General features: G+C 66.3%; 3 protein-coding genes across 4 annotated transcripts; 2 read left to right on the plus strand and 1 right to left on the minus strand.

Annotated features, from left to right (window-relative positions):
- Window positions 1-1,645: 1,645 nt before the first annotated feature.
- SEC14L2 (SEC14 like lipid binding 2) lies at window positions 1,646-6,565 on the plus strand. The gene is made up of 12 exons (XM_054220048.1): window positions 1,646-1,780; window positions 3,113-3,188; window positions 3,289-3,332; window positions 3,580-3,639; window positions 3,758-3,946; window positions 4,604-4,699; window positions 4,946-5,006; window positions 5,102-5,185; window positions 5,381-5,487; window positions 5,591-5,730; window positions 5,819-5,988; window positions 6,099-6,565. Exons 1-12 carry the CDS (start codon window positions 1,727-1,729, stop codon window positions 6,248-6,250), a joined length of 1,233 nt encoding a protein of 410 aa, XP_054076023.1. The 5' UTR covers window positions 1,646-1,726; the 3' UTR covers window positions 6,251-6,565.
- A 754-nt stretch (window positions 6,566-7,319) lies between these two features.
- Window positions 7,320-9,731, plus strand: MTFP1 (mitochondrial fission process 1). Its single transcript, XM_054219603.1, has 4 exons — window positions 7,320-7,437; window positions 8,367-8,494; window positions 8,566-8,798; window positions 9,521-9,731. The coding sequence occupies exons 1-4, from the start codon at window positions 7,386-7,388 to the stop codon at window positions 9,594-9,596; spliced, it is 489 nt and encodes a 162-aa protein (XP_054075578.1). The 5' UTR covers window positions 7,320-7,385; the 3' UTR covers window positions 9,597-9,731.
- Window positions 9,732-15,263: 5,532 nt separating this feature from the next.
- Window positions 15,264-21,026, minus strand: GAL3ST1 (galactose-3-O-sulfotransferase 1). 2 transcript variants are annotated; one of them, XM_054219612.1, is made up of 3 exons: window positions 20,953-21,026; window positions 19,037-19,170; window positions 15,264-17,506 (listed from the first exon to the last, which is right to left on the minus strand). In XM_054219612.1, the coding sequence occupies exons 2-3, from the start codon at window positions 19,159-19,161 to the stop codon at window positions 16,357-16,359; spliced, it is 1,275 nt and encodes a 424-aa protein (XP_054075587.1). In that variant the 5' UTR covers window positions 19,162-19,170; window positions 20,953-21,026; the 3' UTR covers window positions 15,264-16,356. The 2 variants fall into 2 exon arrangements, with proteins under 2 accessions (XP_054075587.1, XP_054075586.1); XM_054219611.1 differs by lacking the exon at window positions 20,953-21,026 and adding an exon at window positions 20,431-20,749.
- Window positions 21,027-24,575: the final 3,549 nt, after the last annotated feature.

Consider the following 24,575-nt stretch of genomic DNA (forward strand, 5'->3'; position numbering starts at 1 on the left):
CATAGCCCCTAGTCCCCCCATGACCCCCCATAACCCCCATATCCCCTATAGCCCCCCTAGCCCCTATGTCCCCCATACTCCTCTGTAGTCCCCATGTCCTCCCATGCCCCCTACAGCCCCATAGCCCACCGTACCCCCCCATAGCCCCCCGGTCTCCCCATGACCCCCATAGCCTCCATACTCCCTATAGACCCCATAGCCCCCATGTGCCCCCATGCCCCCTATAGCTCCCATATCCCCTATAGCCCCCATAGTCCCCGTGCCCACCATACTCCCCCATAGCCCCCATGTCCTCCCATGCCCCCTACAGCCCCATAGCCCACCGTACCCCCCCATAGCCCCCCGGTCTCCCCATGGCCCCCATAGCCTCCATACCACCTATAGACCCCATAGCCCCCATGTCCCCCATACTCCCCTATAGCTCCCATGTGTCCCCTATAGGCCCCACACCCCGCCATGTCCCCCGTACTCCTCCATAGCCCCCATGTGCCCCCATGCCCCCTATAGCCCCCATAGTCCCCTTGCCCTCCATACTCCCCCATAGCCCCCATGTCCTCCCATGCCCCCTACAGCCCCATAGCCGACTGTACCCCCCCCAATAGCCCCCAAGTCCCCCCATGCCCCCCCTAGCCCCCCTGTCCCCCATACTCCTCCATAGCCCCCATGGCCTCCCATGTCCCCTATAGCCCCATAGCCCACCGTACCCCCCCCCATAGCCCCTAGTCCCCCCATGACCCCCCATAACCCCCATATCCCCTATAGCCCCCCTAGCCCCTATGTCCCCCATACTCCTCTGTAGTCCCCATGTCCTCCCATGCCCCCTACAGCCCCATAGCCCACCGTACCCCCCCATAGCCCCCCGGTCTCCCCATGACCCCCATAGCCTCCATACTCCCTATAGACCCCATAGCCCCCATGTGCCCCCATGCCCCCTATAGCTCCCATATCCCCTATAGCCCCCATAGTCCCCGTGCCCACCATACTCCCCCATAGCCCCCATGTCCTCCCATGCCCCCTACAGCCCCATAGCCCACCGTACCCCCCCATAGCCCCCCGGTCTCCCCATGGCCCCCATAGCCTCCATACCACCTATAGACCCCATAGCCCCCATGTCCCCCATACTCCCCTATAGCTCCCATGTGTCCCCTATAGGCCCCACACCCCGCCATGTCCCCCGTACTCCTCCATAGCCCCCATGTGCCCCCATGCCCCCTATAGCCCCCATAGTCCCCTTGCCCTCCATACTCCCCCATAGCCCCCATGTCCTCCCATGCCCCCTACAGCCCCATAGCCGACTGTACCCACCCCATAGCCCCCCGGTCTCCCCATGACCCCCATAGCCTCTATACCCCCTACAGACCCCATAGCCCCCACGTGCCCCCATACCCCCTATAGCTCCCACACCCCGCCATGTCCCCCGCACTCCCCCATAGCCCCCATGTCCTCCCGTGCCCCCTGCAGCCCCACAGCCTCCCAGTCCCCCGTGACCCCCACAGCCCCCGTACCCCGGTGCCCCCGCCTCGCCGGAGCGGGGGGCGGGCCGGGCGCTGACCGTGCGGGCAGGGGGCGCGGGCAGGGTCCAAGGCCGGGGTGGGGCGGGCCGGGCGGGCGGGGCGGACCCGGGGAAGCGGGGCGGAGGGGGGGGCGGTGCTCCGGGGCTCCGCAACCTGCCGCCGCCCCGGCGGCCCGGCAGAGGCGGCGCATCCCCCGCCGGGCCCGGGGCGCCATGAGCGGCCGCGTCGGGGACCTGAGCCCGCGGCAGGCGGAGGCGCTGGCCCAGGTGAGGCCGTACCGGGGAGCCGGGGGGGGTGGGTGGAACGGGGCCGGGCCCACGGGGCCGCCCCGCTGTGCTCCGGCATCCGCGGCCATGGGCATCCCTCCCCCTCCCCCCCGCTGCCGGCCCCGCCGCCTCCAGCCCCACACCGGGGCCGAGCCCCCCCAACCCCCCCCCCCTCCAGCCCTTACCCCCCGGGAAGGATCCTCCCGGCTGGGTCCCGGGGGGGTCTCGCCAGCTGGGACATCCCGCCGGTGACACCCCGGGAGCGGGCACCGGTGACCCCCCCCGGTCCCCCCCGCACTGCTCCCACCGGTGGTTGGGAAACCTCCCGCCCCACCGAGGGTCTGCCGGGACCGGGGATGCCCATCCCGGCCGGCAGTAGCCACCAGCACCGCCACGGTGGCCACGCCACCCATTCCCGACGCCTTGGCCGGCACCTGCCCCGGGGTGCCAGGCTTTATCCCCGGTGCGTTCCACCTCCAGCAGCAAAGGGGTGGAATCCCACCCCATCGCCTTTATCTTATCGTTGCCCTTCCGACCTGGCCGAGCCCCGTGGGGCGGGCGATGCCCCACAGGCCGGGGGACAGGAGCACCCAAACCCTCCCGCGGCGGCGGTGGTGGCAGGTGGGCGAGGAAGGCGAGTTGCCAAACCCGTCCGCCAGCACCTTGTTTTTCTCAGGATGAAGAAGCTAATCCCGGGTTTAATTACACCTAAATTCAGCGGGAGAGAATCTAATCAGCTTCATTAAGGGGAGGTCCCGGGCTGGTACGGAGATTTGGGCCGTAGCCTGGCCAGGGTGAGCGGGGACACGTGGCCAGGGGTGCCCCGTGCCTCCAAACACCCCCCCCCAGTTCTGCACCCTGCCACCCTCCTGCCCACGCCGGGTGTCACTGGAGCAGGGGGACGTGCGGTGACCGGCCAGTGACCAGCTCCATCCCAAATGATGCCACCAGTGATGGCGGAGAAGGGGACTGATCCGCCTGCTCCCTGTGGGGCGAGGGTGGCCGGCGGGACCCTCCCTGGGGGCAGCCGGGCGGGTGACAGCCCCCACTTGCGCAAGGGGACCAGCCTGGGGACAGCCAGTGCTTGGTGGCCGTCCTGGGGACAGTCCCCTGCCAGGGAGGAGAGCCGAGACCGGCCGCTCATCACGGCTGCACGCGGTGGCAGGGACAGGGCGCAGGGTGACACTCCTCTTCTGGGATGGTCCCAGTCCTGGCTGGAAGGGTTTTTTTTTTGGGGGGGGGGGACAACAGGGAGGGGACAAACCTCCAGCCCTGGGGCTTTTGTGGTGGGAGCGGGGACACCTCCGCCAACAGCCCCTCTTCTCCCCGCAGTTTCGGGAGAACCTGCAGGACGTGCTGCCCTCCCTGCCCTCCCAGGACGACTATTTCCTCCTGAAATGGCTCCGAGGTAACCCCGGCGTGGGGGGGGGGGGGGGGGGGCGGTTGGAAGACCCCACGGTGGGGCCGGGGGCGCTGGCGTCGGGGCTGAGCTCTCTGCTCTCTTGCAGCACGCTGCTTCGACCTGCCCAAGTCGGAGGCGATGCTCCGCAAGGTGAGAGGGCACCCTGCTTTTTTTTTTGGGGGGGGGGACGGGGACGGACACACCTCCCAGATACCGCCACCAAGCTCCCGGTTGCCACCTGGGATGGGACAGCGTGCCGTGGGCCACCAGCCCAACCCTTCTCTCCCAGCAATGGGGACTTGCCCACGGGGTGCACCCCATCCCATGGCGGGGGGGGGGGTGTCTGTCTGTCCCCAAATCCCCTCACCTCGGCTCGCTCTGCCCCCCCCCCCCGCAGCACATTGAGGTCCGCAAGCACATGGACGCTGACAACATCATCTCCTGGGAGGCCCCCGAGGTGGGTGTCCCCAGCCCCAGGATGGGTGTCCCTGGAGGGGACTGTCCCCATCCCACCTCCCTACAGGGCCGGGGCGGGGGGGTGCACGGTCCCCCTGACCCCCCCCCCTTCCCCGCAGGTGATCAGGAAGTACATGTCGGGGGGGATGTGCGGCTACGACCGGGAGGGCAGCCCCATCTGGTACGAGATCATCGGGCCGCTGGACGCCAAGGGGCTGCTCTTCTCCGCCTCCAAGCAGGACCTGCTCAAGAACAAGTTCCGCGACTGCGAGGTGCTGCAGCGCGAGTGCGAGAAGCAGAGCCAGAAGGTGGGCGCCCGCCCGGCCCTGCCAGCCCCACCGGCCCGTCCCCCCGCTGTCCCCACCAGCCCACTTCTCCCCCAACCCCACAAGACCACGTCCTGGCCGTCCCCACCAGCCCCTCTCCCTGCCAGCCCCATAAGTCCACGTCTGGCCCATCTCCGCAACCCAATGTTCTCCCCAGCCCTGTCTGTAAGTCCACATCCAGTCTGTCCCCACCAGCCCGTGTCACTGCTGGTCCCTCAGGTCCCTGTCCATTCCGTCACCCGCAGGCCCACGTCCCTGCTGTCCCCACCAGCCCATGTCCCTGCCAGCCCCGTATGTCTACGTCCTGTCCATCCCACCACAGACCATGTCCCCGCCAGCCCCATAAGTCCATATCTGGTCCATCCCCACCACCCAATGTCCTCCCCAGCCCCATAAGTCCACATCCAGCCCACCCCCTAGCCCATGTCCCTGCTGTCCCCAGCCCGTGTCCCTGTCCCAGCAGCCACACTGGCCCGCGACACCCCTTCTCCCCACACCAACACTCGGGAGGAGGCTCTGGCTGGGGGGGACCACCCACTCGTGGACCACCCCATCGCTGGGGCTGGCCAGGAACCCCCTCCTATGGGTCCCCGTGGGGGCCAGGCACGACCTGAGCCCCCTCCCATCCTCGCATCCCAGCTGGGCAAGAAGATCGAGATGGTGCTGATGGTGTATGACTGCGAGGGCCTGGGCTTGAAGCACCTCTGGAAGCCGGCCGTGGAGACGTACGGGGAGGTGAGGGGCTCCCTGTCTGACCCCCCCGTCCCCACAGGGACTGTGGCTGGGCTGCGGCGGCGACGCGGTGACGGGGCTGACTCATGGCCCCGAGGGATGACGCAAGAGCAGGTCCCCGCCGGTGCCCCACACCCCCCCCGCAGCATTTTGGGGTGGGGGTCCCGGCCCGTGCCCTGCCACGCTCCCCCCATGCCCTGGTGGGTACGTGGGACAGGAGGATGACCTGAGGCTCCCCCCGTCCCGCAGCTCCTGTCCATGTTCGAGGAGAATTACCCCGAGTCCCTCAAGCGTCTGTTTATCGTGAAGGGTGAGTTCAGCCCCGGGGTCCCGCTCACGTTCCCCCCCCGCCCCCGGCCGGGTGCTGACCCCCACCCTAACGCCTCCCCCCCATCCACCCTCCAGCCCCCAAGATCTTCCCCGTGGCCTACAACCTCGTCAAGCACTTCCTGAGCGAGGACACCCGCAAGAAGGTCGTGGTCCTGGGATGTGAGTCCTGACCCCCCCCATCCCCAGGGCGTCCCCAGCTGAGAACGGGATGCCACAGTCCCCTCGGGCTTTGTCCCACCCAGGGATGAGACCCCAGCCCTGGGAGGGGGGTCCCTGGCTGGGCTGGGGCTCCCCGCATGGGTCACGGCCAGCGTCCCCCCCCCAGCCAAAACCCGCTGTCCTCCACCCCCCCAGCCAACTGGAAGGAGGTCCTGCAGAAGTACATTGACCCCGAGCAGATCCCGGTGGAGTACGGGGGCACCCTGACGGACCCCGACGGGAACCCCAAGTGCCTGAGCAAGGTAGGAGAAGCGCCCCCCCTCCCCCCTCCCCGGGGTTCCTCATGGGTGCAGGGGTGGTCTCCCTCCCCCCCCCATCCCCACGGCCATCTCCATCCCCTTCCAGATCAACTACGGGGGGGACGTGCCCCAGCACTACTACGTGCGGGACCAGCTGGCGCAGCAGTACGAGCACACGGTGGTGGTCAACCGCGGCTCGTCCCACCAGGTCGAGTACGAGATCCTCTTCCCCGGCTGCGTCCTCAGGTGAGGTGGGACCTCCAGGCCCCGGGGAAGAGGGGGGGGACGCGCAGCGGCGGGCGCGTGTCCCACGCATCTCCTCTCTCCCACCCAGGTGGCAGTTCAGGTCGGAGGGAGCCGACGTGGGTTTCGGGGTGTACCTGAAGACCAAGATCGGGGAGCGGCAGCGGGCGGGCGAGATGACCGAGGTCTACCCCAACCAACGCTACAACTCCCACCTGGTGCCCGAGGACGGCTCCCTCACCTGCTCCACGCCCGGCATCTGTGAGTGCCTCCCTCCATCCCTGGAGGGGGGGGGGGGGGGGTCCCCCACATCCCGGAGGACCCCCGTGTCCCTGACACCCACCCACCCGCCCCGGTTTCCCCTCCCGCAGACGTCCTGCGCTTCGACAACACCTACAGCTACCTCCACGCCAAGAAGGTGAGCTACAGCGTGGAGGTGCTGCGGCCCGACGCCGCCTCCGCCCAGCAGATCCAGAAGCTGGGGGACAAGCTCAGCGAGGTGGCCCTCAACCACAGCCCCTAGCCAGTGTCCCCCGCACCGCGGGGGGGGACCTCCAGGCCCCACGGACGGGCAGGTGGCTGCTCTGCGCCACCCCCCCAACACACCCCGGCGACGGCCGGGTGCCCCCCTCCAGAACGGCAGCCGGAAGGATGGATGGAGGAAGGGGGCTGAGCCCCTGGAGCTGACGGAGCCGGGCCGGGGACTGAGTGGGGCCCGAGGGGGCCGGAGCGCCCGGGGTCATCCCCCCCCCCCTCCCTCTGTGCCTTATGTGGGTCCCGCGCCCAGCCGCTGCTGCGTGGGGTGGGGGGAGTAAAGGGATGGACCGAGCTGGGTCTCCTCTGGTCTTTGTCCCTCAGTCCCAGAACTGGCCCTGCTGCCCCCCTTCAGACCCATAACTGGGCCCTGCTGCCCCTCTCTAGCCCCATAAGCAGCCCCTGCTGCCCCTCTCCGGACCCATGACCAGCCCTGCTGCCCCCTTCAGCCCCATGACCAGCCCCTGCTGCCCTTTCCAGCCCCATAAGTGACCCCTGCTGTCCCTCTCCAGCTGCGTAACTAGCCCTGCTGCCCCTCTCCAGCCCCATAACCAGCCCTGATGCCCTTCCTCAGACCCACAACCGGGCCCTGCTGCCCCTCTCCAGCCCCATAACTGCAGCTTGCTGCCCCCTTGGCCCCATAATGAGCCCTGATGTCCCCCTCTGACCCATAACCAGGCCCTGCTGCCCCTCTCCAGCCCCATAACTGCACCTTGCTGCCCCCTTGGCCCCATAATCAGCCCTGAAGTCCCCCTCTGACCCATAACCAAGCCTGCTGCCCCCCTGAGCCCCACAACCCGGCCCTGCCGCCCCTCTCCAGCCCCATAACCAGCCCTGTTACCCCCTGAGCCCCACAACCCGGCCCTGCCGCCCCTCTCCAGCCCCACAACCGCCCCTCCCAGCCCCGCCGCCCCGTCCCGCCCACGTGACCCGGGGTGACGCGGGCGAGGTGACGCTCGCGGCCAGGCCCCGCCCCCCCCGCCCCCCCCCCCCCCCCGCCATCTCGCGGCCGCGCCGAGCCGTTCCCGCCCTGCGCCGGCGCGTGCGGCGGGGCGGGGCCTGGTGACGCGCGCTCGGGGGCGGGGCGGGCTCGTGCGGCGGCGGCGGCGGCGGGAGCGCGCGCCATGGGGACGGCGGAGCCCGACCTCTACCGGGACACGTGGGTCCGGTACCTGGGTGAGCGCCGCACCGGGCACTGACACCGGGTACAGGGCATCGGGCACTGACACGGGGCACCGGACACTGCGTTGGGCACTGACACCGGGTACCGGGCACCGACACGGGCACTGACACTGGGCACCGGGTACCAGGCACCGACACCGGGCACTGACACCATGTACCGGGCACCGGGTACCAGGCACTGTGTCGGGCACTGACACCGGGCACTGCACCGGTTACCAGGCACTGACACCGGGTACTGGGCACCGCATCAGGCATTGCACTGGGCACCAACACCGGGCACTGACACTGGGTACCAGGCGCTGACACGTGTCACCGGGCACCAGTACCAGGCACTGCATTGGGTACCGGGCACTGCACCGGTTACCGGGCACTGACACTGGCCACTGCACCGGTTACCGGGCACTGACACCGGTTACCGGACACTGATACCGGGTACCGGGCACTGCATCAGGCATTGCACCAGGCACTGCCACCAACGCTGGGCACCGGCACTGGGTACCAGGCACCGACACATTGGACACCGACACCGGGTACCAGGCACCGACACGCGTCACCGGGCACCGACACCGGGCACTGCATCACGTACCGGGCACGAGCACCGGGCAGGGCACCGGGTACTGGTACCAGCTACCAGCACCGCACACCGGGCAGGGGTGCTGCACAGCAGGCACCGGTACCGCCCCCGGCACCTCGCAGCGGGCGCTGACACGGGGCTGTGTCACCGGGCGCTGACACCGGCACCGGTTATGGGGCACAGACACTGGGTGCCAGCACTGGGCACTGGCACCGGTAGCCCAGCCGTACCGGTGTCAGCGGGGTCCAAGGTGACCCCCCACCTCCGTGCAGGATCCTCCCCTGCTCCTGGTGGCACAGGGACACCCGGGGGGACACAGCTGGCCCTGCTGACCCCCCCTGCCCCCCAGGTTACGCCAACGAGGTGGGCGAGTCCTTCCGCCCGCTGGTGCCGGTGCCGGTGGTGTGGGCCAGCTACGGCGTGGCCACCGCCTATGTGACCGCCGACGCCATCGACAAGGGCCGGAGAGCCGCCACCGTGAGTGTCACCCCCTCCCCGCCCCCCCCAGCCGCCGCCGCCACCCGCTGACCCCCCCGCTGTCCCCACAGGCCCACGCGCAGGACCCCGCGAAGGCCACGCGGGTGGGGGTGGCCGTGGTGGACACCTTCGTCTGGCAGAGCCTGGCCTCGGTGGCCATCCCCGGCTTCACCATCAACCGCCTCTGTGCCGCCTCGCTGGCCCTGCTGGGAGCCCTCACCCGCTGGCCACCGCCCCTGCGCCGCTGGGCCACCACCGCCCTGGGGCTGGCCGCCATCCCCCTCATCATCACCCCCATCGACAGGTACAGGGGGGACAAGGGGACGAGCGGGTGCCACCACCCCATCCCCATATGGGGGGGGGGGGGAGACATGGGGACAGCCCCTTGGGCACACATAGGTGTCATCACCATATGGGGGGGGGACACATAGGGCCACCCCCTTGGGGACAAGTGGGTGCCACCAACCCACTCCCATTTGGGGGGGACATGGGGACACCCCCTTGGGCACACATGGGTGCCACCACCCCATCCCCATATGGAGGGGGACATGGGGACACCCCCTTGGGGACACACAGGTGCCATCACCATTGGGGGGGGACACAGGGACAGCCCCTTGGGGACACACAGGTGTCATCACCATCTGGGGGGCACACGGGGACGCCACCCTGGGGACAAGCAGGTGCCACCACCCCCTCCCCACGGCAAAGGGACAGAGCTCTCCTCCTCCTCCCAGGGGAACTGGTCCCGGGTATGGGCTCGGGAGGGGACGTGGGGTGACAGCAGGGGAGGTCCCCACCCCAAAGGGGCTTTGCCAGGGTCTGGCCAGGCCACGGCCCCACGGGGACAGGGATTAGCAGGAGCTGAGCCGGGGATTAGCAGGGTGAGGCCCGTTTTGGCGGGGCTGGGGCCCTGGTGACACGAGGGACAGGGTGCCTGGGGCCGAGGGGGGGGAGGGGGACAGCCCCAGCCACCCCCCCGCCTTGTCACATCCCCCGGCTTCCCACTGACCCCCTGTTCCACCACAGGAGCGTGGATTTCCTGATGGACTCCAGCCTCCGCAAGCTCTACGGGGCGCCGGGAGAGCCCCCGGCCCCACACTGACCCCCCCGCGCTGGGGACACCAAGATGCGCTGCTGCTGTTGGGGTGCTGTGACCCATCGACTGTGAACCCTCGCCCCGGGGACAGCCCCGGCGCGGCCACCCTGCCCCATGGCTGGTCCTAATAAAACATTTCAAGCCTGACCCCGCGTCGGGTGGTGCTTGGGTACCGTGACAGAGCCGGTGGGGACCCATTGCCACGTCCCCTCCATGGGTCAAGCTGGGTCCCAGCGCCTGGGGGATCTCCATCCTGGGATGGGGGCAGGGGGGGGTGTCTTTGCACACTCAGAGCCACCCTGGTCACCCCCCCAGCTCCGAGCTGGGACCCCTCCATCCCTCCACAGCCGCTACCAGCCTCGGGGACCACCCCCAAGGGGCTGCCACCACGCCCAAGATCTTCAGTGGTGCCTTCTGACCCGCGTTCCCCACCCCAGGTGCCACCACCTCCAGCACCACGGGCTGCAGACACACCTCCACACCTGGTACTGCTGGCAGGTACCACCACCGGGAGATGTGGCTTCCGGGTGCGGTGGCAGGTCCCCAGCCTGTGGTGGCATCTACGTGGTACCACCGGGAAAAGCTTTAGAGAAAAAGCAAAGCGTCTTTTATTGGGGAAGCGGGGGGTCACCGCCTCACACCGAGCTCTGCGCCAGGCTGCGGCGGGGGGGACCCACCTCGCCCCTTTTCTTCGTCTCCCTGGGGCCCAAAGCCCCCACCACGGTCTGCAGCTCGGCCTGGAAGGGACACTGCCGCCTCCTCCGCCGTTGTCCCCGCCGGCGCCTGCCCAGGCGCCACACAGCCAAGGCCAGCCCCAGCAGACCCCCCACCAGGGTGGCTGCCACCAGGGCGCTGCCCAGTAGGGCCAGCCCGGCCAGCAGGAACCTCTTCACCGCGCGGCACGGCTCTGGGGCCAGCAAAAAAAAAAAGAGAGAGAGACAAACCAGGGGGTTCAGAGGTGGCTTTGGCACCTGGGATGGTGGGTTTGGGGCCATGGGTGACGTTTAGGGGTTGTTCCGCTCACCTTCGTACCATGGCACCTTCTCCTTCTGCACCAGCAAGGGTCCAACTGTCTCCCAGTGAAGTGTCCCCTCTCCCAGGAGCCCTGCGGGAGGACATGGCCCATACAGCCGGTCCCAGCCCCAGGATCCACCCCCCCCAGCCCCGAGACCCCAAAACCACGTGGTGGGGCCATCACATCCCAGTGCCGGTACCTGGCAGCTCTCTGGGGAGGGTGTCATCAGGGGGACAGCCGGTGTCACAGCAGTGGCACATGGCGTTCCGGGAAGGGTCCTCTGCATTCTGCCAGCTGGGAGGAGAGGACAGAGCTTGGGGGTCTAGGGCTCCCCAGCTTCCACCCCAAGACCCACATGGTGCCATGCCAGCAGGTCCCTCCAGCCCTTGGCCACCCTGCTCTTGTCTCCCACCAGCACGTCCCCAATTCATCGGCACCCGGAGGGACCCCCCCCCCCAGACCTGGGACATGCAGCAACGCTACCCAGCTACCAGGGGGAAGGGGTGGCACCTAGACCACGGTGGGGTGGCTTTGTCACCCAGGTGGGTCCCCTTGCCCAGTGGCTTCTGCTCCCAAAGCAGCCACAGGTGGTCAGGTCCTGGGGCACCACCAGGGAGCTGAGCTTACCTGTCCGTGGCTTGGCTGTAGAAGCAGGACCTGGCACCGCGTCCCCGTGTGCCCCACGCCGTCAGCAGGCAGTGCACGTAGACCTGCCGAGACATCATGCCACCACCATGCCCTTCCTCAAGGGCCCTACTCTCCTCCCACCCAACCCCCGTGGGGCTGAGACCACCCCAGCAAGGAGCAGGATGGCCCAGTAGGACTCCATCCCACCGCCAAGGACATCACCCCGAGCTCACCTCCTCCTCCTCGGTCTCATCCTCCAGGAGCGGGGCCGGGATGGTGAGCTGGAGGGCAGACACCCCTCTCCGGTGCTGGATGGACACGGTCCCCAGCTTCTGCCCGTGCAGGCACCTGAGCCAGGAAAGCAACACAGGGACAGTCCCAAGCCGTCTCCAGGCCCTGGACTTCCCTCCCCATAAGGACATCTCACAGGACCTCGGGGTGCCTGCAGCAGCAGTCCCCGCCTCCCGCCCCATGGGCACTGACCCCTGGCTGTTCACCACCATGAAGATCCTCCTGGAGCGTCCCAGCTGCTCCGAGCTGGTCCCGTGGCACTGGTCCACAGAGATCTTCAGGGAGACGCCAGGACTGAAGTCAACCCTGGCCTCCAGGCGGATGGCGGAGCCTGGGCTGAGCACCAGCGGCTTCTTCACGGCACTGGGGTCCCCTGAAGGAGAAGGGAGGGTGGGCTCAGTGCGACATCCCCAAGCCTGTCCCACCGCAGATAGGGACATCAGACACATGCTGGACCACCACCCCGTGTCTTTGCCTGCACCCCCGTGAGACAGGTGCCTCCCTGCGGCTCCCCAACCTCAGAGCCCACCCCACTTCCCTGGAAGCCAAGAGCTACCCTGGCTCTGTCACCCCAGCCTGGCTTCCCTGCCTGCTCTCCAGAGCTACAGCACCTTCCTGGTCCCTGCCATGGAGCTGAGAAGGACCACGTCACCCATCAGAATGGCAAGGGGCATCTGACCCCCAAAAAGCTGATCATGGACTCAAGTGCAGGATGGGGAGCATCTCAAAGCACCACCAAAGCCCTACACCCCCTGCAAGACTGGGAGGGAGGGTTCTGCAGGGATGGCCACCTTCTCCTGGTGGGCCCTAGAGCTGAGGCCACTCATGAGAAAGCACTGGGCTCTGATGGTCAAGCCCCGGGGTTTTGGCTGGACCCATCCTGTGGTGTCATCCCCCAAAGCTGGCACCCAACACAAGACCCAGAGCACTCACCATCCAGGAGCCTCAAGGTGAAGTTCATGCTGGGCTCCTCGGAGCGTGGGTGAGCATGAGCCCCACCAGGCACGGTGGCAGCAGCAAGCACTGGGGCTGCAGTCCTTGTCCCCATGCCTGAGGACACCACTGAGGCCACCACCGTGTGATCGGAGGATGCTGGAGTGGCTGGAGCCATGGTGGTCCCTGCAGCAAGGGGAAGGTTTAGCCAGTGGGGCTGAGCGTGCAGCAGCTGGAGGAGCATGTTCCAGGCATAGCGTGGACATGCAGGTCCTCAGATGTCCCTGGGACTCGTGGAGGGCAGGTGGCAGCAGCACAAAGTTGGGGAGAGCACCCAGGATCTCGCAGGGTTTAGGCACAGCAGGGTGCTCCTCTACCCCCAGATCCACCAGCCAGGGCATCCCTCGTCTTGGTGGCCAGGCCCTGGCACGGGAGCGCTGTCGTTGCTGTGGTGGTGGGTGCTGGAGGAGGTGGTGCTCCACCAAGGGTCTCCACAACCTTCCCAAAATGCCAGGTTAAGCATTCCCCGGCCACCTCAGCACCAGGCACGCCTGGGAGCGGATGGGCTGCACCATGAGCGTTCCCCGGTACCATGACCCTGGCCAAGGCTGGGGACAGACCAGGAGCTGCTCATGGGATGGGAGACCATCGCCAGCAGCCACGTACCCCACCAGTGGCTCTAGTCCCCCCTGCTTCCCGCCCCAAACCAGGTCCTTACAGATCTGCTGGGCACAGGGAGCTCCTAGCAAGCCCCCTTGCACCAACCCCACATCTCCAGAGCTCAGGGCCATTTTAGGACGGGTCCTCACCACCAAGAGAGTCTGCATCAGCAGGTCCAAGGAGGGCACCAGGAACCAGCACCAAGGTGCACCCACCACCCTCCTGCACCCAGACATCATGGCCCCCCACCCACCTCCCCCAGTAGAGCCAGTGGGGGGACTGAGGGGAGCAGCCAGGGGGTCCCAGCCCCACTCACCTGCCACCCCCAGCACAGCCCCACACACCAGCACCCACCAGCACAGCTCCATCCCCAGCAAGCAGCAGCCCCAGCCCCACCACCTGGGGGCCTTTAAAGACCAGGGCTGGTGGCCAATGAGCCCCAGCTGGTGCTGCCGGGTTTGGGGGATTTGGTTGATCAGCAATCAGCAGTCCCGGCGTGGGGCTGGCCCCACTCACCATCCCAGCCCCATCCCAGGGGTCCGCACCCGCTGCTCAGTCCCCGTTCCATCACACAGTCTCAGTCCCACCACTCAGTCTGGTCCTGCATGCCGTCCTGGTCCCCAGCAACGTCCAAGTCCCACTGCATGGTCCCATATCCACCAGTTAGTCCTGGTCCCATGCAGGGTGCTGGTCCCACCATGTAGTTTTGGTCCTGATCCCACCAGTTTGCCCTGGTCCCAGTTGCACCACATGGTCTCGTCCCACCACTCAGTCTTGGTCCCATGGATGTTTCTGGCCTCACCTCATGGTATGGTCCCACCTCATGATCCTAGGCCCACCACAGTTTTGATCCCACCATTCAGTCATGATCCTGGTCCGCAGCGCACCGTCCTTGTCCCATTATGGTCCTGCTTGCAGCCCCAACCCCAGTCCCGGTCCCACCACACAGCCCTGGACCCATAGTCCCAGCGTGGTCCCGTTTATTGAGAAAAAAAGCCCGTAGGAGGAGGCTGCTGGGTGCTGGGACAGGGGACGTCAGCAGGAGGACTTTCCTTCCACCCTTCAGCCCCAGGCAAGTGCAGAGCTGCTGCTCCCCACCCCGGGGCTCGCTGCTGGCTGCTCTCCAGGGCAGGTGGCCCTGGGGACACAGGTAGCCTGGTTGGGGACAGCAGTTTGGTCACAGCCAGGACAGAGACCTGGTGAAGCGCACGTGTCTGTGGTTCCTGCCCATCTCGGATGGCCCCGAACCCCATCACAACCCTCTCTGAGTGGGTTGACCTGGTGACCTGGGCACAGAGGGACATGGGGCATGTCCCCACAGGGGTGTCATCCCAGGTGGGTTGTGCAGCCAACCACCTGCCTTGGAAGGGACATTTCCACCCTTCCATCTGCAGAGGGAGCCGGTGGCCGAGGTGAGATTTGGCACCTGCTCCCAGCAGGAGACCTCAGCATGTCACGGGAGACACCTGTGGACCTCAGGGAGGTGCTGCAGGCTCCGTGTCCCCAGCGCCCATCCCAGTGTCCATGGGCAGCCTCATGCGCAGTTGAGTTGGTGGCCCCAGCGGTGGCTCCAGACTGGCCACCAGGGCTTGCGTCCATCCCAGCTTTGGCTGGAGAAGCACTGGTGCAAATCCCAGGGCCACCCTTGAAAACGGGGGGCACCCGCCAGCAGCAGAGCTGGGATCTGGTGACATAAGTGAGTTGTGTCCCCTGTCGTGGCTGTCCCATGGGTCTGGCCTCCCTGAGAAACCAGCAGACTTTCCCGCTGGCGTCTGCACACCGTGGAAGTCCCAGGCCAGCACCCGGCAGCGCAGGCGGCTCTGCGGGGACAGCGGGGACGGATCCAGGCGCCCCACTTGCGCTGGGGGGGGTCTCGTTCCTCAGCGCTGCCCAGGGGACACGGGGGTCCCCACACCCAGGACTGACGGGCAGAGCAGAGCCAGGACCCCCAGGGGCTGCCGCGCCATCCCCGCGGGCAGGGCAGGATCCGACCCCCAGGAGGAGCGGGGAGCGGGGTCCTTGTACCCCCCACCCCCTGGAGAAGGAGACAGGCGGAGACCAGCCCGACCGTCCTTATACTAAAAACTGCCAAATGTACGGTTGTTTTACAAAAGTAGAATTGCTTTTTTTTTATTTCTGGTCTTTACAAAGGGAGCAGAACACGGGCTGGGGGGGCCGGTGGGGGGTCCCTCTGCCGCGGGGGAGGCTCGGCCGTGGGTGCCACCTCTGTGCCCGGCCAGGGCCGCTCTCAGCAGGACGGGTGTCATCCAGCCCGGCCGGGACGCCTGAGGGCTGTCCCCGCCACGGCAGGGGGGACACAGACCTCGTCCTTAGCATCCCCCCCATGCCTGGGGGATGGCGTCACCGGGATGGCGGCCACCGGACCCCGCTCCCCACTTTCTCCCCACGCCAGTTCTCACCAGACCCCGTGGGCCTCCTGGGATGTCCCCTGTAGGGACTGGGGCCCTGGGGCCCTCTAACCGGGACGATGGGGGGCCGGGAGGGGACCTGCTGCATGGAGACCCTTTGCCCATGGGGACCATGAGCCTGTTGATGAACGTCGGGGTTTTTGGGGTGGGTTTTCCACTCTTCACATGGCTCCGAGTGGCTCCGGGTGGCAGCCTGCCACGGACCGACGGCTGTGGGTGGGCTGAGAATGTGCTGCACTCATCACACCCACGGGCTGGAATCCGCTGGAGTGGTGCAGCAGGCTCCGACCTGCAGCCCCAGAACCAGGGCTGGAGGGAAAAGGGGTCATTCGAGGAGCTCCTCGGGGTTCGGGTCCCCCCTGTTCACCCCGGGCAAGGAGAACTCCCTGCCGCCACCAGCCGGGCATGTCCCCACCTGCACTGTCCTTGCCTCCAGCCACGTGGCGATGGATGTCCCGCTCCCACTGTGACAAGGCCACGTCCTTCACGAACATGTCCTCTGGCCTTTCCGTGGGGAAGGAAGAAGTGGATCCTGCTGGAAAAAACCCACCCCCAAACCACCAATCCTTGACTGTTCGGAGGCAGGGGGGGAGGCAGAGGCTCCGCTCTCCCTGCCGGTGGGTGACAGCGGCGTCCCCGCAGGCTCCTGCCCACGTGGAGGCTCGGCATGATGGTGACGGAGAGTCCTCCAGCGTTCCTGGGTGCCGGAGCCTCTGGCCGGTTCTGCTCACGTCCAACAAAAGACACCATGAAGTAAGAAAAAGGAAAGCACCTGGTTCTTCCCCGGTGGAAACGGGGCACCCGCTGTCCCCTACCACTTCAGGAAGTCCCGCACGCGGCTCCACAGCTTGGTGATCCAGAGGTTGACCCCCAGGTCGGTCAGGTACTGGATTTCGGGCGTCAGCATCTTGCGGCACAGCTTCTGGTGCTTCTTGTTGATCTTCTTCTTCAAGTTGTAGCCCAGGATGGACTTCTCCCCCAGTGGCTGCCAGGGTTGCATGGAAGACTCTTGGATGGCGCTGGCGTCCACGGGGTGTCCCCCGTCGATGCAGATACTCTTCATCTTCTCATTCTCCCGCTGCAGCTCCGCCACGTCCTTGGCCATCCGCTCCCTCCCGTAGGCCTCCACTTTACGCCAGAAGGTGGCATTAAAATAGCGGTAGAGCTTGGCGTCGATGAGGTTCCAGGAGGTGGCCTTCTCATACAGCTCAGGTGTCAGCCGGGAGACGGTGGAGCCCTTCCGGGCGTTGAGCTTGAAGTAGAGGACATCCTCCAGCTGCCAGCACAGCAGGTCCTTCAGCAGCACCAGGGACTCGTCAAAGTACTCGAGCAACATGACGAGGTGGAAACGGCGATCTATCTCCTGGATGTGCTCCTCCACCAGCGGGCTGTTGGCGTTCATGTTGTTGTCGTAGCCCAAGTCAAAGAAGAGGAGGTTTTGGAGGTAGTGAGCGTTGAACCCGTTGGGGTCATAGTAGTGCCAGGGGTCCCGGAGGAACTCTGCCAGCTTGTCCTCCCCCGTCAGCTTCCAGGTGAGGGGGATGACACGCCCAAAGTAGTGGAAAGAGGACTCGAAGAGGTAGGCAGGGTCCCGCAGCACCGTCACGAAGGTGGCGTCTGCCGGCAGGAGCTTGCGCACCTCCTCGTAGTGGAAGCGCATGTGGTTGCAGATGATGTTGAAGCAGGTGCCCGGCCGGTAGCTCTGCACCTGGCTGCGCTCGAAGTAGGAGGGGTAGTAGAAGTCATTGCGGCCATTGGGGAACGCAAATTTCAAGCGGTGCTTCTCCCCGAAGCGGAAGAGGATGTTGAGGATGGTGCTGCTGGCCGTCTTGTGCGTCTTCATGAACATGATGTTCAGCTTGGGCAGGCAGCTCCGTCCCGAAGGGCTGTCCGTGCCGTTGGCTGCTGCCAGCGCCTTGCCAGGGGTTGGGTAGGAGGAGCAGGAGGAGGGGACGGGGATCCTGGTGGGGGGAAGAGACAGGACGCCACGGTGAGGGCAGCTCAGCCAACAGGGCCCAGCCACCAGGAAGGCTCAGCCATTTTCTTTTCTGGAGGAGCTGGACCTGGGCATGGATGTTGGACCTGGGGACGGGTGCTGGACTTGGGGATGGGTTCTGGACCTGGGAATGGGTGCTGGACCTGGGGATGGGTGCTCACCCTAGGGATGGGTGCTCACCCTGGGGATGGGCGCTCACCCTGGGGACAGGCGCTGGACCTGGGGATGGGTTCTGGACCTGGGGATGGGGGCTCGCACCCCGCAGGCTCCCTGGCAGAGAGAAGCCCAGCTTCGAGCAGAGCCCCCTGTGCCCTCTGCCAATGTTCCCGGCAGAACCAGGGCACACAGCTGGCAGGGCAGAGCCCACCACCCCCATAAGTCCCCCGACGTCAGGTGCACCTCTGAGCCACCAAATCAAGCTCATTCGCCCCTTGGACAATCCCTGCCACCAAGGATGCACTGCTACAGGGGTCTTCGCGGTGGCCAGCCCCCATCAGCACCGGCACAGCCTGGGCGGGGGGTCCCCATCCCTCCCCACAGGCACGGCCGCGGTGGCCCTGGTGCAGGTGACGTTGGGACATGCGTTGAGATGAGCTCTCCATGGCCGTAACTCCACATACAGGAGCTGACAACATTCTCGCAAGGTCTGGAAGCTCTCAACCCCTTGTAGGAGTCGTGAAAGATCCGGCACCCAAGCGAAGAGGGACGTAATTCTAGAGCACGGCCCCACAGATGAGCTCGCGGGCCCTCGGTGAGCACCGAGAATAACCTGGGTGTTATCTGAGCTGCCCGGAGCAAGGAACAGAGGCCACAGTGTCAAGTGACTTTGGACACCATTAATGAAGTTGCAAAGATGATCCTTGATAATGTTCCCATCCGGCAGCTCGGGGGAGCATGGGTTGGCACGTGGCTTACGAAACACCCGCAGGTGGATCTCTTTCATAAGCCGAGAGATAAATTTAATGCCAGGAGGGACGGCCTTACTGAGCACCCGCTTTTGCCCTGATGGGTGGCACAGAGCTTTGAACCTACCCGTGCCCACCTCTGTGGGTGAGCATTTACACGTGGCAGCGCCCTGGTTACTCGGGAAGGACAAGCCCTTGATAAAGAGCGCCCAAATAACTGCCTCGGCTCTGCCCGCGGCTGCCAGGGAACCTCTCCCGCGGTGCTTTTCCTTCTCCCAGGAGACATGGAGCTGCAGTGGGCTCCTGCTCCTCCTCTTCCCCTCCATCACCCAGGAGCTGAGCGCTGGCTGCCATTGTGCAGCAGCCCCCCACAGGGTGAACATCCCCAGCCCCCTGGGGAGTTGGGGTTCCCCCTTCCCTCTCACCCATGGGATGGGCACAGTCTCCAGCAGGAGGCTGTAGGAAGGGGACATCTCGGTGTGAAACCACCAGAGCCTGGAAAGCCCCAGGACCACCTCCGGCTGGGGGTGCCCGGTGTGAAACGGGGTGCTCGAGCTGCCAGGGGACACACGTGGGGACCCCACACTCACTCTGTCATGCTGACTTGCAGCGGGGGGACGGCGTAGGAGTAGAGCAGCAGCATGAAGCTGGTCAGGAGGGTCCCCAGGACGAGCCCCTTGCACATAGACCTCCAGTGCTTCCCATTGTGCAGCATCCTGGTCACCTGTGGCCGGCAGAGAGGAGAGCCGTTAGTGACAGGGGACAGGGAAGCGGGGACCAGGGAACACGGTGTGACTCACATGAGAAATAAGTAAGCCATGGGGACATCCCCCATCTTTCCATGGGCATGGAAAGTCCCAGAAAAACATCTCACTGGGCTTTTTGGCACTGGCACAGCCAGGAGAGAGGCGAGCTGGTGCCAGGTGTGTCCGCAACCATGGGCACAACGGACGCGTGGCCAAAGAGCAGTGTCCCTGCCCGCCCCGCGCAGCCTTTGCCCGCCTCAAGAAAACCCGAAGTGACTCCCTGCCCCAGCGCGAGAGCAGTCGAGGAGGCCGTGGGGCTGGAAATGGTGGGGAGAAAGGAGTTGTGCCACGGGACAGCCTGGCTGCAGAGCGGGCAACCTCTGCCAGGCAGCACCGAAAAAATCACCGGCACAGGCAAGCACTTCCCAAGGGCGCTGGAATCCTGTTTCCCAAGAAAAATCTCCATGCTCCTGGATGAGGAGCTGGGGAAGCTCGGGATGTATCGGGTATGGTGACGCGTGCCCAGTGCAGCTTTGCCCATGTCTCCTGGCCCCAGCAGCATGGGGGGCTCGGCTCCCCTCCGGCCACCCTTGGGTGGCTCAGGGTGGGGGCAGAGGGGATGCAGACCTGCGGGGGAAGGGGGTCTGGCGCAGGATGACACCCCCCCACATACACACACACACGTACAAATGCACATACCCACGTATATATGTGCGTGCACAACTGCACACATGCATGCACACGCACGTGCGTGCACGCAGCCAGAGGGCACACGCACGCACACGCACACAAACATCCACGCACATGCGTACACACACGTGCACGGCCACATCGGTATACGCACGTCAGGCACACCCCGGCACGCACGCACACATGCGGGGCCGCGGGGCCGCATCTCTGCGTGTTCCCGGGCGCACGCTTCTGTGCGTGTCACGCATCCACACGCGTGCATGGCGACACACACACACACACACACGTATGCACTCACGCGTTCCCCCCGCCCCAAGGACACAGACACAAACGCCCGCCCGCCCCTGCGCACAGACACACACGTGCACGCACCTGTGCGTCTTCATGCATGCACACGCGTGCACGAGGACACAGACACACGCGCACGCCTCACGCTCATGCATCCACACGCGTGCACACACGCATGCACACAGCCACGCAGACCCTGCAGCAGCCTCCCCCTCCCCGGTGCCGCTCTCCCCCCGCAGCCCCCGGCCCCCCAACAGCACCTGCCCAGCCGCCGCTGCTCGCTGGGGCCACCGGCAGCTCCGGCACGCCGGCCACCGCATTGCAGCAGGGCTGTCCTCTACGGCAGGTCACGGGGACGCCGCCACCCGTGACCGCGCCACCCACTCTCGGGGGGCTGAGAGCAGAGCCCTGTGGCCAGGAGCGCCCCCCGAGCCAGAGGGCGAAGCCCTGGGTGCACCCCCCAGCCTTGAATCCCGGTTTAGCGGCTGCCGGCGGAGCATCGTCTCCTGCTCGCTCCGGCTGCTCCGGCACCGCTCTGGCAGCCAGGCATCCTTCGGCCAAGGCTGGTTGTGCTCCCGGCTGCCCGCTGAATAACCACCCTGATAAATGACCCCCCAGCTCCCCACGCCATCACCCCCTTAAAGCCTCATAGCTCCAGAAAATAATTCAGAGAGCGCAAATCCCAGCTGGGAGAGCCGTGGTTTACACCCAGCCGTATTTTAGACCCCACGTAGTGAAGACCCCCTGGGATTTCTACACCAAACCCCAAGCAGAAAGGTTACCCGGCCGCTGCGAAGGCTGCCCGGGCACGGCGAGCTCAGCCCGCTGCTCCCGCCTGCCTCCCGCTTCTCTCCAGTGCCCCCCCTCCTCCGGCTCGCCTCCTGCCGCTGAGATTTCCAGCTCGATGAATAATGAATGGAAAATGCAACCGGAGCCCAAGGCTGCGGCCGGGCGCTGGGCACAGCTCGTCCTGGCACCCAGCGCAGCAGCCGGGGGATGCTGATGGGGTGGGTGCACCCCACAAATGCGCCCAAGCTGGCCCCAAGTGCTCCCCCCACTACCCTGCAGCGGGGACCACCCGGTCAGGCAGGGCTGGCCGCATCCAGCCTGTTCCAGGACAGTTTTCCGAGCTGCTGGCAAGTGTGGCAGGAACAGCAGGGATACGGGGGTGTCCGGCATAACCGCGGGGGGAGCGGGTGCCTCTGACCCTAAATCCCAGCACGGGCGTGAAGCCCAGTGGGTTTTGCAAGCCCGGGAACAGCCAGGGTTTGGCCTTACACCGCGGCCGTGATGGCACCACCATCACCATCCGCGGTGCCGGCGTCGGCATCACCTGGAAAAGCCTCTTGGGCAGTGCTGGAGGGGTCACCCGCCTGCGCGGGTGCTGCGTCCCCCCAGTCCGCAGGCTGTCCTTGCCACCGCCCCACGGCACTGCCGGCACTGGCACCCACGCCGCCAAAGCCAGCGAGTCGGTGCCGGTAACCCCCCTCTCGGCTGTTGGCCTGGCGGGGGTCCCTGCCATCCCCCGGGGGCGGCACAGCACCCTGGCCCCACGGATGCCAAGGGGATGTCTCGTTCCACCCAGGCTGGCTCCCCTGGGGTGGATCTGGCAAACAGCTCCCAACCCAGTCACTCTATTGACTTTGCCTTAAATGAGTGGCTTAATTATTAATAGCTCACCAGGAGAAATGAGGCGATCGAGGTGTTTTTTCCTGGGGCTCCCATCGGTGCGGGGCAGCCGCGGCGCCAGCTCTCAGCGGCCGCTTGAAATTCCCAGCCGGAGGACGCGGCTACACCGGCCATTTCCCCATGGGCCAACCCCCGGGATGGTCTCCGCAGCACCATCCTCATGTCCCAGCAGCTCCCCTGGTCCCTGGGGACATCCCCGAGTCTTCTTTTGGGTTTTTCCCTATAGGAGCCATTCCCTTCACGGCCAAACCCCTACAGCCACTGTACACGAGGTGCATCTACCTGCTGCGTGCTGCTCTTACCCCTACAAGCCCACGGCCACGCTCTTTTTACCCCGTGTGCCCAATTTCACATCGGCACGGTGCTTCCTACCCCCCTGTCCCCCTCGCATAGCCCCCATGGGTGCAAGCACCCATCCCCACGTGCCACCCTGCCCCATAGAGCTGCCCCCCTAAGCATCCCGCTGACCCCAAGCATCACCTTTTCCTTTGCTTAAGCTGCTCTCGGCGAGCCGTCCCTCTCCTCTCCTGGGCTGGCCGGGGCGCAGGGGGAGCGGGTGGTAAGGGGCGGGGGTGCCGATGCTGCTCCGACATGGAATAAGCTCGTCCTGCGCAGCTCCCCGCAAATGCCGTCTTTTCCGAATCCTCCCTACCAGCTGCGGTCCTTATGGCATCACCGGGGTCCCAGCCCCGTACCGCTGGCCTGGGGAGAGGGGAAAAAGAGAGAGAGAATTGAGAGGTGCTGCCGAGCGGGGTGCGGGGCTGCGGCCGGGCTCTGCCCGGCTCCCCCGGGACAGCCGGGCCAGGTCCTGGGTGCCCGCTGCCACCCGGAGCCTCCCGTCTCCCCACCCACTCCCGGCGGCACAGAGGAGGCATTCAGCCCTCTGCCTGCTCGCTGCCTGCTCGCTGCCTGCCAGCACCGAAAACAAGGGGGCCGTTTGTCTCCATCTGCGGCGCCAGCCTCAACGGGGACATTGTCACCGTGGGCCCCGTGCCCGGCCCCTGCACCGCCATGCCACTGCCAGCCCCCAGCCCGGCATGGTGGGGTGCCGCCGGCTGAGCGGGTGACAATGGCTGTCCCTCGGTGGTGGCACCCAGCTCCTCTCCTCCCCGCGGGGCCAGCTCTCACCAGCCATCCTTGTCCTCCTCCCATGGCGACAGCTGGTGTCACCTCCCGTAGCCGGAGCTCACCTTGGATTGGGGAGCGCTGCAGCCCTGCACCCCCAACCTGGCAGTGTGCTCCTCGGGGTGACCTGGCGTCGCTCTGCTGGCTCCTCTCCATCCTTCCCGCAGCCTCCCCCAGCTCTCCTGCTCTGCCCGTTGGATCTAAACAGCTTTTATGGCCTTAATGGCAGCAATATTTGTGCTCCCCCACCCTCCACCTGATAACCATAAAGCCGCCACAATACTACTGGCCTTTCACCCTTTTCACGGTCTCACTGGCTTCGCCGGGACTTTGGGTGCCCCCGGGCACCCTACCCGCGGGATGCTGCCGCCCTTGGGGTCCCATCCTGCCACCACGGGGCTGTTCCCAGGGGGGCGAGCGAATGCTGCGGCCGCACCGGGGAGAGCTTGTCACCATCCGTCACCTTGCTCGCGCATCACCCCGCAGCAGGGCAGAAAAGGGGCCATTGTGTGCCCGGATCCGGTGCTGGCACTTCCCACCGCCCTCAAAGCCGGCTCGCTGCTGCTAAAGGCGGTGACAGCCCGGCGCGCTTGCTCGGGCAGCCAAGCGAGCGGCGGCCACGCCGGCATCCAGCGCCCCGGGGCTCGGCTGGTGGCGTAACCGCAGGGCACCCTGGCCATGCCTGGTACCCACTGGAGTCTCCGTCCATGCTGGAGAGGTTTGGGGTTCGGGGCTCATCCCCATGGGGCTTGGGGTCACCCTGGCGAGCCCTGGGCGGGCTGGCAGCTATTGCCCCATCGTGGGTGGCTGCCACATCCTGCTCTGCCTCGGCAGGACCGGTTCTCATGCCGGGGTTAACCTGCCAACCCCCGGGCAGCCCCCGCCGGCACCGGGGGACAAGAAAAGCCAGAATATCCTCTGTAATCGCAAGGAGAGGGACGAGGAGCTGCCACCTCCCTGCAGGTGCTGGCCCTGCTGGCATGTCCCCGCTCGCCTGGCACGGGCACGTTCCCAGTCCCGGACGAGGGATCTCATCCAGCTCCTCGAAACTAAATCCCGAGCGCGTGCGAGCCACGCACGGGAGCAGCGGAGAGGAACGGGCACCTCTGGGAAGCGGAGAGGAGCAAGCAAGCATGCAAGCGAGCACAAGCGTGCCCTCCCCAAAAATCAACGCCAGGATGTGCCCAGCAGAGGCTGCTGCCGGGATGGGGACGGGAGACTCATCCCTACTCAGAGGCAACGTTATCACCCGAGCCCCGGCTGGGGTCACCCCTGGGATTTTTCGCCCGTCTCTTCCCCCTGCCCCCCCACCCCGGCTTGTTTGTCACGGGTAATGGCTGCTACGTGAAATAACCACGACACCGAGTTGTATAACACCCCTGGCGCTGCCGCCTGCTCCTGGCGCTCGCCTTTCCATCCCCTTACCTGGCTTCACCCTAGAAACAGCGGCACGGGGGCGAGGAGCCGTCCCACCCCCTCTCCACAGGCTGCCTCTCCGAATGCCAGTTTTTCCCCTTGTTTTTTGGGCTGGCGTTGCAAAGGGTCTCCAGCGGGAAGAGGACTGTGGCGGCTGGGTTGCAGCAGCTCAAGG

The sequence above is a fragment of the Rissa tridactyla genome, chromosome 13 (assembly GCF_028500815.1).
Source record: "Rissa tridactyla isolate bRisTri1 chromosome 13, bRisTri1.patW.cur.20221130, whole genome shotgun sequence".
NCBI lineage: Eukaryota > Metazoa > Chordata > Aves > Charadriiformes > Laridae > Rissa > Rissa tridactyla.

Coding starts and splice junctions, on each gene's coding strand:
- SEC14L2 (XM_054220048.1), top strand. CDS start 1,727: ATGAGCGGCCGCGTCGGGGACCTGAGCCCGCGGCAGGCGGAGGCGCTG. Junction 4,700..4,945: donor CCGTGGAGACGTACGGGGAG/GTGAGGGGCTCC, acceptor CCCGTCCCGCAG/CTCCTGTCCATGTTCGAGGA. Junction 5,186..5,380: donor GAAGGTCGTGGTCCTGGGAT/GTGAGTCCTGAC, acceptor CCACCCCCCCAG/CCAACTGGAAGGAGGTCCTG.
- GAL3ST1 (XM_054219611.1), bottom strand. CDS start 20,490: ATGCGGTGGCCGGCGTGCCGGAGCTGCCGGTGGCCCCAGCGAGCAGCG. Junction 19,171..20,430: donor GAGCAGCGGCGGCTGGGCAG/GTGCTGTTGGGG, acceptor TGCCGGCCACAG/GTGACCAGGATGCTGCACAA. Junction 17,507..19,036: donor CTGCAAGTCAGCATGACAGA/GTGAGTGTGGGG, acceptor TCCCCCCACCAG/GATCCCCGTCCCCTCCTCCT.
- MTFP1 (XM_054219603.1), top strand. CDS start 7,386: ATGGGGACGGCGGAGCCCGACCTCTACCGGGACACGTGGGTCCGGTAC. Junction 8,495..8,565: donor AGGGCCGGAGAGCCGCCACC/GTGAGTGTCACC, acceptor CTGTCCCCACAG/GCCCACGCGCAGGACCCCGC. Junction 8,799..9,520: donor ATCATCACCCCCATCGACAG/GTACAGGGGGGA, acceptor GTTCCACCACAG/GAGCGTGGATTTCCTGATGG.